Source organism: Chiloscyllium plagiosum, unplaced genomic scaffold (assembly GCF_037043375.1).
Source record: "Chiloscyllium plagiosum isolate Xiang-an unplaced genomic scaffold, Cpla_swu_hap1 HiC_scaffold_33, whole genome shotgun sequence".
Classification (NCBI taxonomy): domain Eukaryota; kingdom Metazoa; phylum Chordata; class Chondrichthyes; order Orectolobiformes; family Hemiscylliidae; genus Chiloscyllium; species Chiloscyllium plagiosum.
The window spans coordinates 23,059,442-23,076,426 of NW_028270171.1; the positions used below are offsets into that span (position 1 = coordinate 23,059,442).

The 16,985-nt window shown below is 46.9% G+C and overlaps 2 protein-coding genes across 2 annotated transcripts in view; one reads left to right on the forward strand and one right to left on the reverse strand.

Annotated features, from left to right (window-relative positions):
- xpnpep3 (X-prolyl aminopeptidase 3, mitochondrial) overlaps window positions 1-13,474 on the reverse strand; it is a 40,210-nt gene extending 26,736 nt beyond the window's left edge. Inside the window, exons 1-3 of the mRNA XM_043679910.2 lie at window positions 13,294-13,474; window positions 12,514-12,630; window positions 10,382-10,789 (exon numbers count right to left, since the gene is read on the reverse strand). Coding sequence (XP_043535845.2) covers window positions 10,382-10,789; window positions 12,514-12,630; window positions 13,294-13,351 — 583 coding nt within the window. The 5' untranslated portion in view covers window positions 13,352-13,474. The remainder of the gene's footprint in view (window positions 1-10,381; window positions 10,790-12,513; window positions 12,631-13,293) is intronic.
- Window positions 13,475-13,741: 267 nt separating this feature from the next.
- Window positions 13,742-16,985, forward strand: part of st13 (ST13 Hsp70 interacting protein) — a 47,835-nt gene continuing 44,591 nt past the window's right edge. Inside the window, exon 1 of the mRNA XM_043679913.2 lies at window positions 13,742-14,007. Coding sequence (XP_043535848.1) covers window positions 13,898-14,007 — 110 coding nt within the window. The 5' untranslated portion in view covers window positions 13,742-13,897. The remainder of the gene's footprint in view (window positions 14,008-16,985) is intronic.

Consider the following 16,985-nt stretch of genomic DNA (forward strand, 5'->3'; position numbering starts at 1 on the left):
ACCATTTCCTCCTCACTGGCCATAACCAGCCCTCAGAGCACTTACACCTCTATGCCAGGAAACTCCAGCTAAGCCAAGAAGAATAGGTGAAGGGGAACAGTAGGCGAGACTGGGATTGAGAATAAGCAGCTTTCAATAAAACTGTCACCCTTAGAGACATCTGGACTCTGAACGCTTGGCTAAAGGCAAGAGAAGACAGTGTCGATTCACTAAGTGACAGCGTGGAGAACAGCGTCTAACACATTGCCATCTGATGCCAGGCATAAAAGCCGACAGAAGCATTCCTGTCGTGTTCGTGAATAGAATCTACAACATCAATAAGAGTTTTGTTTTTTTCTGGTACAGAACAATGTTGGCCAAAGTGCACAGTGAGTTAGCTGAGAAGCTGATTCGGATTGTGGGTGACTTTATGCATTGCGTGAGTTCTGCTCTGCCAGTCAGGTGAAGAAGGCCATTGTGGCTAAGGTTATCAATGAGATTAAAATGGTCAGAAAGCACTTCTTAATAATCACCATTCTTTGCGGCCAGTTCCAGGTGATGCACAGCCTGCAAAGGAAGATCAGCTACAGTCGAGACAGGGAAGAGAACCAAAATTGTTTGAAGTCTACCATGCCTATGAGGAAGCAGAGGTATCTGTGGCTAATATAGTGCCTGATCAGGGCCCTGTGGAACAGTATCCACGCATAATCAGGCTACCACAGATGGAGACATGGACATCCGATTTCTGAGTACTGTATTAATTCAATCTTTGAGGAGCACCCACTAGCAACTGCACAAAACAGCAGGATAAAGCATTTGCTTTGTTCCACCTTGATGGAAAATTGCACTGTGCACTGGCCCCTCACAATGATGCCCAGGATGAGGAGCACGCCTACCTGACATGGTGAGGGAGCAATGAGGATACAGGCAAGTATACTGAGGGAATAGTTATGAAAACAGACATGCACACAGAAGGATCAGTGAGGATACACAAAGGAACACTGAGGGAGCAGTGAGGATACATGCACACTGAGGGAGCAGTGAGGACACAGGCACACTGAGGGAGCAGTGAGGGTACAGGCACAATGAGGGAGCAGTGAGGACAAAGGCACAATGAGGGATCAGTGAGGATACATGCACACTGAGGGAGCAGTGAGGACACAGGCACACTGAGGGAGCAGTGAGGATGCTGGCACACAGAGGGAGCAGTGAGAACACGGGCATACTGAGGGATCAGTGAGGACACAGGAACACTGAGGGAGCTGTGAGGATACAGGCAGACTGAGGGATCAGTGAGGATTCAGGCACACTGAGGGATTGGTGAGGATACAGGTACACCAAGGGAGCAGTGAGGACACAGGCACACTGAGGGAGCAGGGAGGACACAGGCACACTGTGGGAGCAGTGAGGACACAGGCAGGCACACTGTGGGAGCAGTGAGGACACAGGCACACTGAGGGAGCAGTGAGGACACAGGCATGCTGAGGGATCGGTGAAAGGGTGCAGTGAGGATACAGGCAGGCACACCGAGCGAGCAGTGAGGACACAGGCAGGCACACTGAGGGATCAGTGAGGATACAGGCACACCGAGGGAGCAGTGAAGACACAAGCATACTGAGGGAGCAGTGAGGTTACAGGCACACTGAGGGAGCAATGGGGATACAGGCACACCGAGGGATCAGTGGGGATACAGGAACACTGAGGGAGCAGTGAGGATACAGGCACACTGAGGGAACAATGGGGTTACAGGCAGACTGAGGGATCAGTGAGGACACAGGCACACCGAGGGACCAGTGAGGGTACAGGCACACTGAGGGAGCAGTGAGGACACAGGCACACCGAGGGACCAGTGAGGGTACAGGCACACTGAGGGAGCAGTGAGGACACAGGCACACTGAGGGAGCAGTGAGGACACAGGCACACTGAGGGAGCAGTGAGGATGCAGGCACACTGAGGGAGCAGTGAGATACAGGCAGGCACACTGAGCGAGCAGTGAGGATACAGGCAGGCACACAGAGTGAGCAGTGAGGATACAGGGAGGCACACTGAGGAAGAAGTGAGGATACAGGCAGGCACACTGAGCGAGCAGTGAGGATACAGGCAGGCACACAGAGTGAGCAGTGAGGATACAGGGAGGCACACTGAGGAAGAAGTGAGGATACAGGCAGGCACACTGAGGGAGCAGTGAGGATACAGGCAGGCACACTGAGGGAGCAGTGAGGATACAGGCAGGCACACTGAGGGAGCAGTGATATACAGGCAGGCACACCGAGTGAGCAGTGAGGATACAGGCAGGCACACCGTGGGAGCAGCGATGATACAGGCAGGCACACTGAGGGAGCAGCGATGATACAGGCAGGCACACTGAGGGAGCAGTGAGGATACAGGCAGGCACACCGTGGGAGCAGTGAGGATACAGGCAGGCACACCGTGGGAGCAGTGAGCATACAGGCAGGCACACCGTGGGAGCAGTGAGGATACAGACAGGCACACTGTGGGAGCAGTGAGATACAGGCAGCCACGCTAAGGGAGCAGTGAGGATACAGGTACACCGAGGGATCAGTGAGGATATAGACACACTGAGGGAGCAGTGAGGATACCGGCACACCGAGGGATCAGTGAGGATACAGGCACACCGTGGGAGCAATGAGGATACAGGCAGGCACACCATGGGAGCAGTGAGATATAGGTAGCCACACTGAGGGAGCAGTGAGGATACCAGCACACCAAGGGATCAGTGAGGATATAGGCACAACGAGGGAGCAGTGAGGACACAGGCACACCGAGGGATCAGTAAGGATACAGGCACACTGAGGGAGCAGCAGAGAGGATAGAGGCACACTGAGGGAGCAGTGAGGTTACAGGCACACCGAGGGATCAGTGATGATACAGGCACACCGAGGGAGCAGTGTGGATATAGGCACACTGAGGGAGCAGTGAGGACACATGCACATTGAGGGTGCAGTGAGGACACAGGCACACTGAGGGAGCAGTGAGGACACAGGCATACTGAGAGAGCAGTGAGGACACAAGCAGGCACACTGTGGGAGCAGTGAGATACAGGCAGCCACACTGAAGGAGCAGTGAGGATACAGGCAGGCACACTGTGGGAGTAGCGAGGATACAGGCAGGCACACTGTGGGAACAGTGAGGATACATGCAGGCACACCATGGGAGCAGCGAGGATACAGGCAGGTACACTGTGGAAGCAGTGAGATACAGGCAGGCACACTGTGGAAGCAGTGAGGATACAGGCAGGCACACAGAGCGAGCAGTGAGATACCGGCAGGCAGACTGTGGGAGCTGAGAGATACAGTCAGGCACACTGTGGGAGCACTGAGGCACAGGCAGCCACACTGTGGGATCAGTGAGATAAAGGCAGGCACACTGTGGGAGCACTGAGGCACAGGCAGCCACACCGTGGGATCAGTGAGATACAGGCAGGCACACTGAGGGAGCAGTGAGGATACAGGCACACTGAGGGAGCAGTGAGGACACAGACACACCGAGGGAGCAGTGAGGACACAGGCACACTGATGGAGCAGTGAGGACACAGGCACACTGAGGGAGCAGTGAGGACACAGGTAGGCACACTGAGGGAGCAGTGAGATACAGGCAGCCACACTGAGGGAGTAGTGAGGATACAGGCAGGCACACTGTGGGAGCAGTGAGATACAGGCAGGCACACTGAGCGAGCAGTGAGATAAAGGAAGGCACACTGAGGGAGCAGTGAGGATACAGGCAGGCAACTGTGGGAGCTGTGAGATACAGGCAGGCACACTGAGAGAGCAGTGAGGATACAGGCAGGCACACTGTGGGAGCAGTGAGTTACAGCCAGGCACACTATGGGTGCAGTGAGATACAGGCAGACACACTGTGGGAGCAGTGAGATACAGGCAGGCACACTGTGGGAGCTGTGAGATACAGACAGGCACACTGTGGGAGCACTGAGGCACAGGCAGCCACACCGTGGGATCAGTGAGATACAGGCAGGCACACCGAGAGCGCAGTGAGGATACAGGCAGGCACACCGTGGGAGCAGTGAGGATACAGGCAGGCACACTGAGGGAGCAGAGAGATACAGGCAGGCACACCGGGAGAGCAGTGAGGATACAGGCAGGCATATTGTGGGAGCAGTGAGGATACAGGCAGGCACACTGAGGGAGCAGTGAGGATACAGGCAGGCACACTGTGGGAGCAGTGAGGATACCGGCACACCGAGGGATCAGTGAGGATGCAGGCACAACGAGGGAGCAGTGAGGACACAGGCACACCGAGGGAGCAGCGAGGACACAGGCACACCGAGGGAGCAGTGAGGATACAGGCAGGCACACTGAGGAAGCAATGAGGATACAGGCAGGCCCACTGTGGGAGCAGTGAGATACAGGCAGGCACAATGTGGGAGCAGTGAGATACAGGCAGGTATACTGTGGGAGCACTGAGATACAGGCAGCCACACCACGGGAGCAGTGAGATACAGGCAGGCACACTGTTGGAGCAGTGAGATAAAGGCAGGCACACTGAGGGAGCAGTGAGGATACAGGCAGGCAACTGTGGGAGCTGTGAGATACAGGCAGGCACACTGAGAGAGCAGTGAGGATACAGGCAGGCACACTGTGGGAGCAGTGAGATACAGGCAGGCACACTGAGAGAGCAGTGAGGATACAGGCAGGCACACTGTGGGAGCAGTGAGTTACAGGCAGGCACACTATGGGTGCAGTGAGATACAGGCAGACACACTGTGGGAGCAGTGAGATAAAGGCAGGCACACTGAGGGAGCAGTGAGGATACAGGCAGGCAACTGTGGGAGCTGTGAGATACAGGCAGGCACACTGAGAGAGCAGTGAGGATACAGGCAGGCATACTGTGGGAGCAGTGAGTTACAGGCAGGCACACTATGGGTGCAGTGAGATACAGGCAGGCACACTGTGGGAGCAGTGAGATACAGGCAGGCACAATGTGGGAGCAGTGAGGATACAGGCAGGCACACCGTGGGAGCATTGAGATACAGGCAGGCACACTGTGAGAGCAGTGAGATACAGGCAGGCAGGCTATGGGAGCTGTGAGATATAGGCAGGTATACTGTGGGAGCACTGAGATACAGGCAGCCACACCACGGGAGCAGTGAGATACAGGCAGGCACACTGTGGGAGCAGTGAGATACAGGCAGGCACATTGAGGGCGCAGTGAGGATACAGGCAGGCAACTGTGGGAGCTGTGAGATACAGGCAGGCACACTGAGGGAGCAGTGAGGATACAGGCAGGCACACTGTGGGAGCAGTAAGATACAGGCAGACACACTGTGGGAACAGTGAGATACAGGCAGACTCGCTGTGGGGGCAGTGAGGATACAGGTACACCAAGGGATTGGAGAGGATACTGGCAGGCACAGGCAGCTTTGAGAATAAAGTGGAGGTGCACCAAAGGAGCATTGCGGATACAGGTGCACTGGGAACATGGTGAGGATGGAGGCACACTGATGGAGCAGTGAGAATAGGCAATCACTAATGGATACAAGTGCAGCATAGGATCCATGCCAATCAAAACGTATAAGTGGAGAATTGAGCTCACCATGCAGGGACTGCGTGCATGGACTGAACTACAGTGCTGGACCAGCGCAGCTTTTAATCTTAACCCAATAGGTTTTTTATTGTGCACTTGCTCATTTGTTTCCTTGGATGTTATTCCTGCAGCACACTTTGCAGAAGACTGAAATGAACATTGTTAGACTGTGCTTCAAGCTTCATTGACATTCACTCTCCTCTGCTTTCCACTACTCCATCTAATGAACCACCTATCCCACAGGTAATCTGTCAGGACTTGGTTGTTTAATTACCAAATTGTGAGCATTGCCAACAAATGGAGGCATGTATTTAAATCAATTGTACTATCCAGTCCCTTTGTGAAAAATGGTCGTGACATCTACATTCTATCACACAACTACTGTATTCATTGTAATGACAGAACACGTGTATGCTGCTCGGCCCCTCACTGATGAATAAAAGCCTTTTCTCAGTTTGGCTATTTGACAGATGGTTAAGGATCAAGTACATTGCTGTTACGTCTGGAGTCCCTATTACAGCACTGAGATCTATTGAGCTCAAAATTACTGTGGTAAGAGATATTTTTGAAGTTTTGAACCAATTTAATTACTAAACAATACTTGACACTGAAGTTGTTTACAGGGTAATCGATCACAATGGGATTGGAGATTTACCAATTGTCTTTTAACAGGATTATGACCCCTTGTGAGGCAGTAGGATGGTTCATTTCACAGTGTGAGACTGAGTTGGGACTTTCAGCCCGTACAGCAAAAGGTGCAATGTATGTGTGAAAGTTCAACTTCTAAACATTCTCTCTGCTTCTCCAAGGTAATGCGTTGGATGCTGCTTCTGTCTGACATATTAGCATTGTCTGCTATTAAACAATATTTTGCAAAAACTAAATGCCCGCATCTCATTTGTTTCTTTTATTTCGGTTCTTCCTGTTTAACAGCACATGGAAGTTCTTAAGTATTGTCTGAACCCCATGCCCCATGATTGGTACAATAAAATTAGTCACTTCAGTAAAGCCCCTAAAACATTTACCTATCTTACATCGTGGATGATGGGGTGCTTTGATTGTTCCAAACATAAAATATTTAGGCTGCGTGTTCGACTGAGTTAATGGATGACCAGAACCACCAAACCTATCTTTTACATTTCTCTCTCTCTCACACAAGGCAATGACCATTCGTTGGAGTGGGGGTTCAGCAGTTACTGGTTACCCATGAGATCTTGATTTTTGAGACATAACAATAAGAGAGGGAGAAAATAATTCCCTGTGGTGACAACATACTTCAGCTCACATTCAATTAAAAGAAATTACCTATTTATTTTGCCTAAATCTTGCATTTGTAACATGCATCAGACAACTTCATTGATCAGAGAAGTCTCCAGCTATTGTGTGACATTGTATAGAAAAGCAGTTATTTAACACATTCTGAATATATTACGACCAGTCCCCGCTGGTGTCTCTGTACCCGCCATTCCCTTGCCCCCCGCCCCCCGCTTTGTAACCCAGCCCTCCCCAGCAAATGCACTGCCCTGCCAGCAGCGGAATGCCATGCCTGGCTGATATTGCATCTATGGAACTTAAACGAGGAGGTAGCTTGGTGCAAAATCAGCCCTGACCCCAGGTATGGCTTCCTAGCTCTGGGAAGGGAGAAGGTACTGTAAAAGGTCAGGGAGGGGTAAAGTCTAATGTCTGAAAGTTAATAATGAAGACTCGACAGGGCAATTGACTTCAGTTCAATTCTGATCTTTCCTGACCTGCAGACTCTTCTGGGGAAGCTCCTCTTGGTCAGCCCCATCTTCCCGTGTCCTGTTCTCACATCTAACTGGAACAGTTGGCAGTACAATGTAAGTTGGCTCAGCTCTTCTGCTTCCAACATTCATAACTACATAGAGGGGCCTCTGCTTCGGTGCAGCCTTCGGCTTGTGACACCTTGTTACCTACCAATCCCCCTGCCAGTGGAATCAGTTGCTCCCTGCTTACCATGGCAAAACTAGTTGTAGTTGTGAACATCTTCGGTCAGTCTTTCATTAATCTCCTCTACTCTCAAAGACAACCTCTCCAGTCATCTCACATAACTGAGCTTTGCACATTTGCGTATCTGAATTCCAAATCCATTTTCAGTCAGTCAAACTTGTCAACTGGCCTCATTAGTCACTGCGGCAGTCACTGCGGCCGTCACTGCAAGGCTAGCAGTTGTTACTCATCCTAATTGCCCTGGAGATTGGCTTTCCAGAATATTTCAGCAGGCAGCTAAGAGTTAACCACATTGTTGCAGATCTGCAGACAGATTCAATTCCCTAAAGGACATTAGTAACCAGAGTGTTCTTAAAACAATAGTTACATGGTTGCCATTCACCACATGTTTCATTTCAGATTTTATTAAATTCAAATTTCACCATCTACCATGGCAGTACCCATGTCCCCAGACCACCCTGGATTAACCATCCAAAGATATTACTGCTTTGCCTCTATGTGTAACAAATATCAGGTTCCACTGCTACTCTGAAAATTCAAGCTTTTCCACCACCAAAAGCTTTACGTAGGCCTTTATGTATATAACAGAACATTATAGCGCAGTACAAGCCCTTTGGCCCTCGATGTTGCGCTGACCTATGAAACCAATCCGAAGCCTATCAGTTAGCAAATTTCTTGTCCAAACCGCTAAATCACCCACAATTCCATGCCTCTGTATTTTCTACAATAGTCTACCGTGCAGCTTTAACAAAGACCTTGAACTTAGGAGCATCCCAGTCAATGTAGCTCTTGCCACTGAGATTACCATTTGATTGTTACAAATGTGGATGAAGTCACTGCAGGAGGTACTACATTTCTGGTCCTGGGTTCCATATCACAAGAAACCCACTGTATAAGGCAGCATAGTGGCTCACTGGTTAACACTGCTGCCTCACAACACCAGGAACCAGGGTTTGCTTGTACCCTTGGGCGACAGTCTATGTGGAGTCTGCAATTCCCCCCGTGTCTGCATTGGTTTCCTCCGGGTGCTCTGGTTTCCTCCCATAGTCCCCTGGGTTCCTAAAGAAGGGCTTATGCCCGAAATGTCGATTCTCCTGTTCCTTGGATGCTGCTTGACCTGCTGTGCTTTTCCAGCAACACATTTTCAGCTCTGATCTCCAGCATCTACAGTCCTCACTTTTTTCTCCCATAGTCCAAAGATGTGCAGGCTAGGTGAATTGGACATGCCAAATTGCCCAGTGTCCAGGGATGTGCAGGCTAGGTGACTGGTCATGGGAAATGCAGGGGTGTGGGTCTGGGTGGGATGCTCTTCAGAAGGTTGGTGCAGACTTGAGGGGCCGAATGGCATGCTTCCCCATAGTTGGGATTCTATGCAAAGCACATCAAATTTACATTAAAGGGTGGAAAAGTCAGTTAGACCGGATTCATTAGGAAAGCTCAAGAACATAGGCATTGAACACATTTTCAGGACCTTGTTTTCAGCAGATCACCCACAACTCCACCCAAACCAATCTCATTTATGAGCGATTATTGAGTAGCAGCTATTCATATTTTTACATTTGTCACATAAAGTTGCTTAACACTAAGTCCATCATCTACAAAATACATGTCAGGAGTGTAATGGAATAGCATCCACTTGCCTGGATGAGGGCAGCTCCAACAACATTCAAGAAACTTGACATGATTCAAGACAAAAAAAATGAGCTGACTGGCGTCCCAGTCATCACCTTAAACATTCACTCCCTCCACCATTGACAGTCATAGAATCATAGAATCCTTACAGAGTGGAAACAGGCCCTGCAGCCCAACAAGCCCACACTGACCCTCCGAAAAGTAACCCACCCAGACCCATTCCCCGACTCTATATTTACCCCTGACTAATGAACCTAACCTACACATCCCTGAACACTATGGACAATTCAGCATGGCCAATTCACCTGACCTGCACACCTTTGGATGGTGGGAGGAAACTGGAGCACCCGGAGCAAACCCACGCAGACACGGGGAGAATGTGCAAACTTCACACAGACAGTCGCCCGAGGTTGGAATCAAACCTGGGTCCCTGGAGCTGTGAGGCAGCAGTGCTGACCACTGAGGCACTGTGCTGCCCCAAGTCACTGTAGTGTACATTAGCTGCACGATTCACTGCAGAAACTCATGAAGACTATTTCAACAGCACCTTCAAATCAGCAACTTCTACAACTGCGAAGGACAAGAGCAATTGATACAGAGGAGCATCACCACCTGCAAGTTCCCCTCCAAGCCATTCACTATCCTGACTGGAAAATATATCATTTTTCTTTCAAAGTCTCTGTGTCAAAGTCCTGGACCTCCCTCCCTAACACCACTGCGAGTGTCCCTACACGCCAAGGACTACAGCGGTTCAAGGAGGGGGCTCAAAGGCAATTAGGGATGGGGAATAAATGCTTAATTACCACCAGCCACATCATACGAATGAATAACCAGAACGAATGCTAAGATCAAGAAATGTATCATTAAAATTAAAATCTGGTGTGAAGCTGTATCAAAAAATAGTTCCTCATCATTAGGACCATTGATGGAACCACATCAACAGAACTGGCTTCCAGCAAATGAAGATCATTCTTTTTTGTTTGATCATCCCCATGTTTACTATTGGTAAAAATACTGGTTTGTTCACGGCACCTCACCTAGAACACATCCAAAGCAGAAGCAGTGCAGACCTGATGTAGAGCTCCCTCTTCTCTGCTCTGCACAGGATCATAACCTCCAGCATCTTAATTATGACATGTGGTCTCACATTTCTATTCCCCCACGAAAACAATCCCCCTCTGGCTGAGGTTGTCTTTCCAGTCCTATATGTGGTTGCCCACTTACACAAAATGCCACTGACCTTTAAACCTCTGCATGTAAGGTCTAAACTCCTCCGTTGTGTAGGCCTCATCCACACCTGTGAGGGAAACTGCACCATCCACCCCAGAGCGTGGGCCATCCCAGAGTTCTCGGTTCTGATTCCTTCTTTGCACAAATAAGACAGCCTTGTGAGAAGGGAGGCTCTTTCCAGGAATACTGTGGAGCAACAGTATGCTGTCTGGCTCCTGAAAGCCACAGAGGTAGAGGAAATTTGTGTTCTGGTGGAAAGGAAATGGGATGTCATTCGTCATGTAGTAAGTGGGGTGAGAGAGCAGAATGATGGCATGGTCAGAAGTCCCCAAGCTCTCGGCCTTTTCGTGGATCAGGCTCAGCAGTTTATGTCGACGTAGGGCATATTCCACCTGTGACAAGCCGGGGGTGACCTCACCTGTTAATGATACAGAAATACAGTCACAGTCTCTGAAATATCACAGCTTCTTGAAGCGCTTTTCATAGAAATAAAACATATTTGAACTTCATAGAAGTGAGGGAGGGAGAACAAGGTGACCATTCTTCCATCTCAGATCAACTATCAGCTGGATTTTCAGCATAATTTTAATTCTGAGAACTGACATTTCCTTTTCTATGAGCAATTCTCCTGATTAATCCAAATCCCACACATATCTGTTGAGATGAATAGCACAGATGAACTTACAACAATGTATCTTTATATAGTACCTTTAATGTAATCAAACATTCAAAGAGAAGCCTCGGGTGACTATTTGTTTGGAGTTTGCACATTCTCCCCGTGTCTGCATGAGTTTCCTCTGGGTGCTCCAGTTTCCTCCCACAATCCAAAGATGTACGGGCTAGGTGAATTGGCTATGCTAAATTGCACATAGTGTCCAAGGACGTGTAGATTAGGTGCATTAGTCAGGGGTAAATATAGGGCAGGGTGAATAGGTCTGGGTGGGTTTCTCTTTGGAGGGTCGGTGTGGACCTGTTAGGCCAAAGGGTCTGTTTCCACACTGTAGGGATTCTATGATTCTATAATTGTCGCACAAAAGCATTATAAAACAAAATATGACTCTCAGCCAGTTGGTGCTATGATTGGTCAAAGAAGTAGTTTTTAAAAATGTGATTTAAAGGAGGAAAGTGAGACGAGGTGCAAATAGGAGTAGTGAGGGAATTCCAGAGCTTGGCAACTGAAGGAGCAGTCACTGATGATGAAGCAAGTATGTTTGGAAATGCATACAGGGCCAGAAATAGAGGAGCAGAGTTATATCCAAGGTTAAGTTTGACATAATTTTGATTGACAAGGGAGTTAAGGGTGACAGGGAGAAATATTGGAGTCAAAGCCAGATCATTTCAGCCTACTCCTTCTCCTAAGTTGCACATTTTACAATCAATCATAATTTTCAAAAGGGAACATTTTAAGAAAAAAAAATTAACAGGGCTTACGAGGAAAGGGCAGAGGATTGGGAATAACTAGATTGCTCTTTTAAAGAATGAGCAAAGACACAGAGTCCAACTCATCTATGCTGACCAGATATCCTAACCTAATCTAGTCCTATTTGCCAGCACATGGCCCATATCCCTCTAAACCCTTTTTATTCATATACTCATCTAGATGCCTTTTAAATGCTACAATTGTCCCAGCCTCCACTACTTCCCCTGGAAGGTCATTCAATACACACATAACTCTCTGCATGAAAAAGTTGCCCCTTAGGTCCCTTTTATATCTTTCCACTGTCACCCTAAAACTATGCCCCCTAGTTCTGGACTCCCTCACCCCAGGGAAAAGACTTTCTCTATTTATCCTATCCATGCCCCTCATGATTTTATAAACCTCTACAAGGTCACCCCTCAGCTCCTGATGATCCAGAGAACACTGCACCAGCCTATTCAGCCTCTCCCTAGTAGCCTTCTCCTGCGATGTACCTTTGATACTATTAAATCAGATTGTCCTTAATTTCCACCAATAAAGCCAGTGTTAATGCAGGCCTTTCCAAACCTCCAGGCCTATAACATCTGAAATCAGCAAGGAACAAACATGAACAAGCAAGAAGCTGAATTGCTTGGACTTTGTGGACTCATTTGCCTAGATTTGGAGGCTGATGTCCAACAAACACTTCTTCATCAATCACTCATTTTTTTTCAATGACTTCATACCTGTTTTAAGGAGATGGGGGTGTGTGAAAGGGCTAGGCTGACCGAGATAGCGAGGGGGAAGGTTCTTCTGTCCTGATGATATAATGGAAAATCTCTTGTGGAAGCAAATACTGCATTCTGAAGAATAGAAAGTGCATTTAACATTAAAAACCAGAGAGTCACAGAGTTGTACAGCACAGAAATAGACCCTTTGGTCAACTCGTCCATGCCAACCAGATATCTTAAACTAATCTGGTCCCATTTTGGCCCATATCCCTCTAAACCCTTTGTATTCATATACTCATCCAGATGCCTTTTAAATCTTGTAATTGTACCATCCTCCACCACATCTTTTGAACATCTTCACACTACATTCACACACCTATTAATGGAACCCAAGGCCAAACTAACTCCTGTTCTGACCAATGGTCATAGACCAGAAACATATAATGTTTTCCTTCTCTCTACAGACGCTGGGTACAATTTCCAGCACTTTCTGTTCTTATTTGAAACAATTGCAAGTGCTTCATGAAGGGGGCTTACGAAAGAATAAGATTTTTTAAAAAAGAATTTATAGTTTAAAATGTTCGTATGCATTTGGCTATCGGCTTCTCGGACTCATTTGCAGATCCAATGTAGGCTTTCACCATACCCACAAGTCCCTCCACTCCTTCCATCAACTCAATTCAAAATTATTTTTTTAAATTCAGTAGCTTAACGTGACTTAAGCTTCCTAGATAATGTTGGACGTTTACCCAGATGTTAATCAACGTGTTCCTCCTCACAACTTGAGTGTCTAACCTTGAATCTTGAGATTCTTTAAAGCGGTACTGATGTTTCTTAATGTTTTGAGAAACATGATTGACTATATGTCAGTTAGCACCATTTATAAACACTGCACATAAAACTGTATGAACAACATCCATCCTGTCATCTATCTCCAATGTGGCCTCAGAAAGCCACTTCAGGTCAAAGACATCGCTCTAGCCCTTCACAGCCTTGTCGCGTTGTGATGACGAAATGGCTAGCTTCCCGCCTTCCATTGGTCGAGAATTACGCAATCTCGTAAGCCTATTGGTTAGTGAGGAGATCACGTGGATCACGTAGCTAACAGCCGCAGCCGAGATTATGGGTGGTCTCGACATTGCCTAGTTTTTCAAACTCTTCGCTCAGGAAAAATGGCTGGAAGGGTTTTAAAGTACAATAAAAAAAATCAAACAGTAAGGAATTGATATCAGAGGTTGATCTGGGTAGTTTCAAGATCAACCCAAGATTTGTAAACAGGCCGTGGGCCGGGTAACAATTTCCAGAAGGTTCCTGCAGGCACGTTCGGAAGCGGCCATGCGCATGCGTGCAAAGGGGGCGGGAGCAGAGGAGAGCTGCAGCGCGCAGTAACTCAGCCAGCATGGACCCGCAGAAACTTCGGGATCTTAGCGCCTTTGTGCAGCTTTGCAAAGGGAATCCGGCCGTGTTGCATATGCCTGAGTTGCGTTTCTTTCGGGAATGGCTGGAAAGGTAAAGATTTCATGAGTGGCACGGGAGGGGGCGTGAGTAGTGTTTTGGAAGAGGGGAGGGGGTGTAGATAGTGTGTGGTGGGGGAGGGGAGGGGAGGGGATGGGATGTGGGCAATGTACTGGGGGAGCAAACGGGGTGTGGGTAGTATGTGGTGGGGAGGGGATGGGGCAGGGATTGAGGGCATGAAGTGTGGGAGAAGGTGGGGATGGTTAGGTGTAGAATTGTATTCAGAACGTAGTTGTAAAGCTGAGAGACAATCTGAAAAGATCTTTCAGCTTCCTGTAGAATTGATTTTATACCAGGATTGTGTTTTCAAATCAGAGTTCAACAATTTCTTTGTATATTTGAGCTCCACCAATAAATCTTAAAACTTCACAGTTCAGGGTATTTGCTTCACGTGCAGCGCCATCCCCCATGTAACTGGAACCTCCAAGCATTTTAGGAATTTGTGACACAGCAGGTGTGCAGCAGCTAACACCAACCAACTTTGGTTGTATGGTGGATTGGATAATCATTCACCTACTTTTGTGTAGTGGAGTCTGGATTTCGACAAACAAGCTAGACAGGTTCCATTCATTTTAGACATGTGACACTGTGCCTTGTAATACACACACAGTCTGCTGAAACCATATTACTGTATGTGTATCAGACAAGTGTGCTTCAACAGGTGGTAGTCTTTTTTATTTTGAAAAAAAAGACTGAAAAGTAACTTTCAAGGTGATGAAAGTATTGAATGTTCAGAAGATGTTTACACTTGTGCTCAGGGCCAGAATTGCCCACAAAATGTTGAAGTCACTAATAAATCCAATATGGGATTCAGAAGAAATCTTTCAATGTGAGTTGCAAGAATGTGGGATATGTGACTAAGTGGAGTAGTTTAGATGAAGAGCATACATCAGGAAAGCTAGATAACATGTGAAAGATAAAGAAATAGAAAGATATGTTGATTGGATTTGATGTGCACTGTGTTCAGAATAAGTACTGTAGCAGCAATGATCTATTGGGGTGAATGGCTGTTCTGTGTTGAGAATATTGAAAGCTTTTGGCTGAAGGAAAAAATGGAAATCTGTCCAATTATGGTAGTAAATCTGTAAAATTTGCTACTTTCGGTGATTGAAACTAGTTGAGAAGAGATCACATTAACCTGACCTAAGATCTCTTCCATATTAGTAACATGTCTAGCTTGCTTGGAAATATTAATGACCTCAGGTCATTCACAGGTCAGCGCAACATAGAGGGCCGAAGGGCCTGCTCTGCGCTGTATTGTTCTATGTTCAGCTCACTAAGCTTGAATCAAATCACCAAGTTTATACTGCTTTGAAGCATACTGCCTTGGGCTTAGAGTTATGTGCATAGCTAACAGGTTTTAATCCAATGTAGGACTCATCTTCTGTACCTTTTTCAAAGCTTCTATCCATGTGAGAGCATTGAGGCTGAGGAGTGTATTTGTTGAAGCCTAATGTAGGTTTATATATATGTAGCACAAAATGGTGTCCTTTGTTTTGTAATTAATTGCCCTGTGTGCTCAGCTTATTTGCTTTAGATTCATAGTATTAATTGTGGGCCTTTAGAGGCAATGCATTGTAGTATGTCTTTCTTTCACTAGAGGTTCAGCTCTGTTACTTCTCGGGTATATGTTTATTTATCATTATGCTAACCCGTGTGTTACTGAATTGACCATTTTATACCAAATATGAGTCTGTTCCCCAGCACATTGAGATCATGTGTTGCTTAAAAAAAAACATTTTGTCAAAGTCTAATTTTCACTCATCATGGCAATTTGCAAGAATATCATTTGGAAAAAGAAGTCCTGAGATTTTAACTCAGTGACTGAAAGAATTGTGACTTTGTGCCAAACTCTATTGATATATGACTGGAAAAGGAACTTGCAGTTGCTGGTCTCAATCACCATTTGTTATTGCAATTCTAGACATTAGCAGTCATAGTTTTGCACGATGCCGTTGAAGTGAGTTCTAGTAGTGCATCTTTGTGGCGACACTGATAGTGGAGGAAGTGCATGTTGAAGTGATGAGCAGGTTGCCTCTCATTCAATTTACTTTGTTCTGATGGTGTTGACCTCCTTGATGACCCACGTTCAGCCAGACAATGAGGATTGTTTTCGCCACACCCTTGCTTACGATGTTGTAGATTGTGGTCAGGCTTTGAGGATTCAGTTGGTGAATTACTGCATGATGGAGGAGAAAGTGAGCTCTGCAGATGCTGGAGATCAGAGCTGAAAATGTGTTGCTGGAAAAGCGCAGCAGGTCAGACAGCATCCAGGGAACAGGAGAATCGACGTTTCGGGCATGTTCCTGAAGAAGGGCTTATGCCCGAAACGTCGATTCTCCTGTTCCCTGAATGCTGCCTGACCTGCGCTTTTCCAGCAACACATTTTCAGCTCAGCGAATTACTGCATGATGCCTAGCCTTTGACCTGATCCTGCAGCCGCACTGGCTGACTTGCTTATCCTGTTACAACCAGGATGCTCTCTTTTGTTAATTATTTAACTGATCTAATAACATTTATATTTCCTAGAAATATCTGCATTTAAGTATTGAAATATATCTGTTTAGGGATTATTTATTCTTTTGAGAGTATTGATAGGCTGTTTGAATTTGCATGTATATAATATCAGCATTGAGTGGAAATAAAACATTTACTTTGAAAGAGGAGCTACTTTAGTTGTAAGGGGCCTGTTCGCTGTATACTTGGAATCTGAAACTTTTGTCTAAGAAGTAGTGTCAGAGGAATGACATTCTATTAAGTTGCACCAACAGTTTGTCTTCAGTGGAGTTAAAATATCATTCTGTTTTTTAATAAATCTAAATGGATTAGCAAATGAATTCAGAAGAAAGTGAGGACTGCAGATGCTGGAGATCAGAGCTTAAAAATGTGTTGCTGGAAAAGCGCAGCAGGTCAGGCAGCATCAAAGGAACAGGAGAATCGATGTTTCGGGCATAAGCCCTTCTTCAGGAATG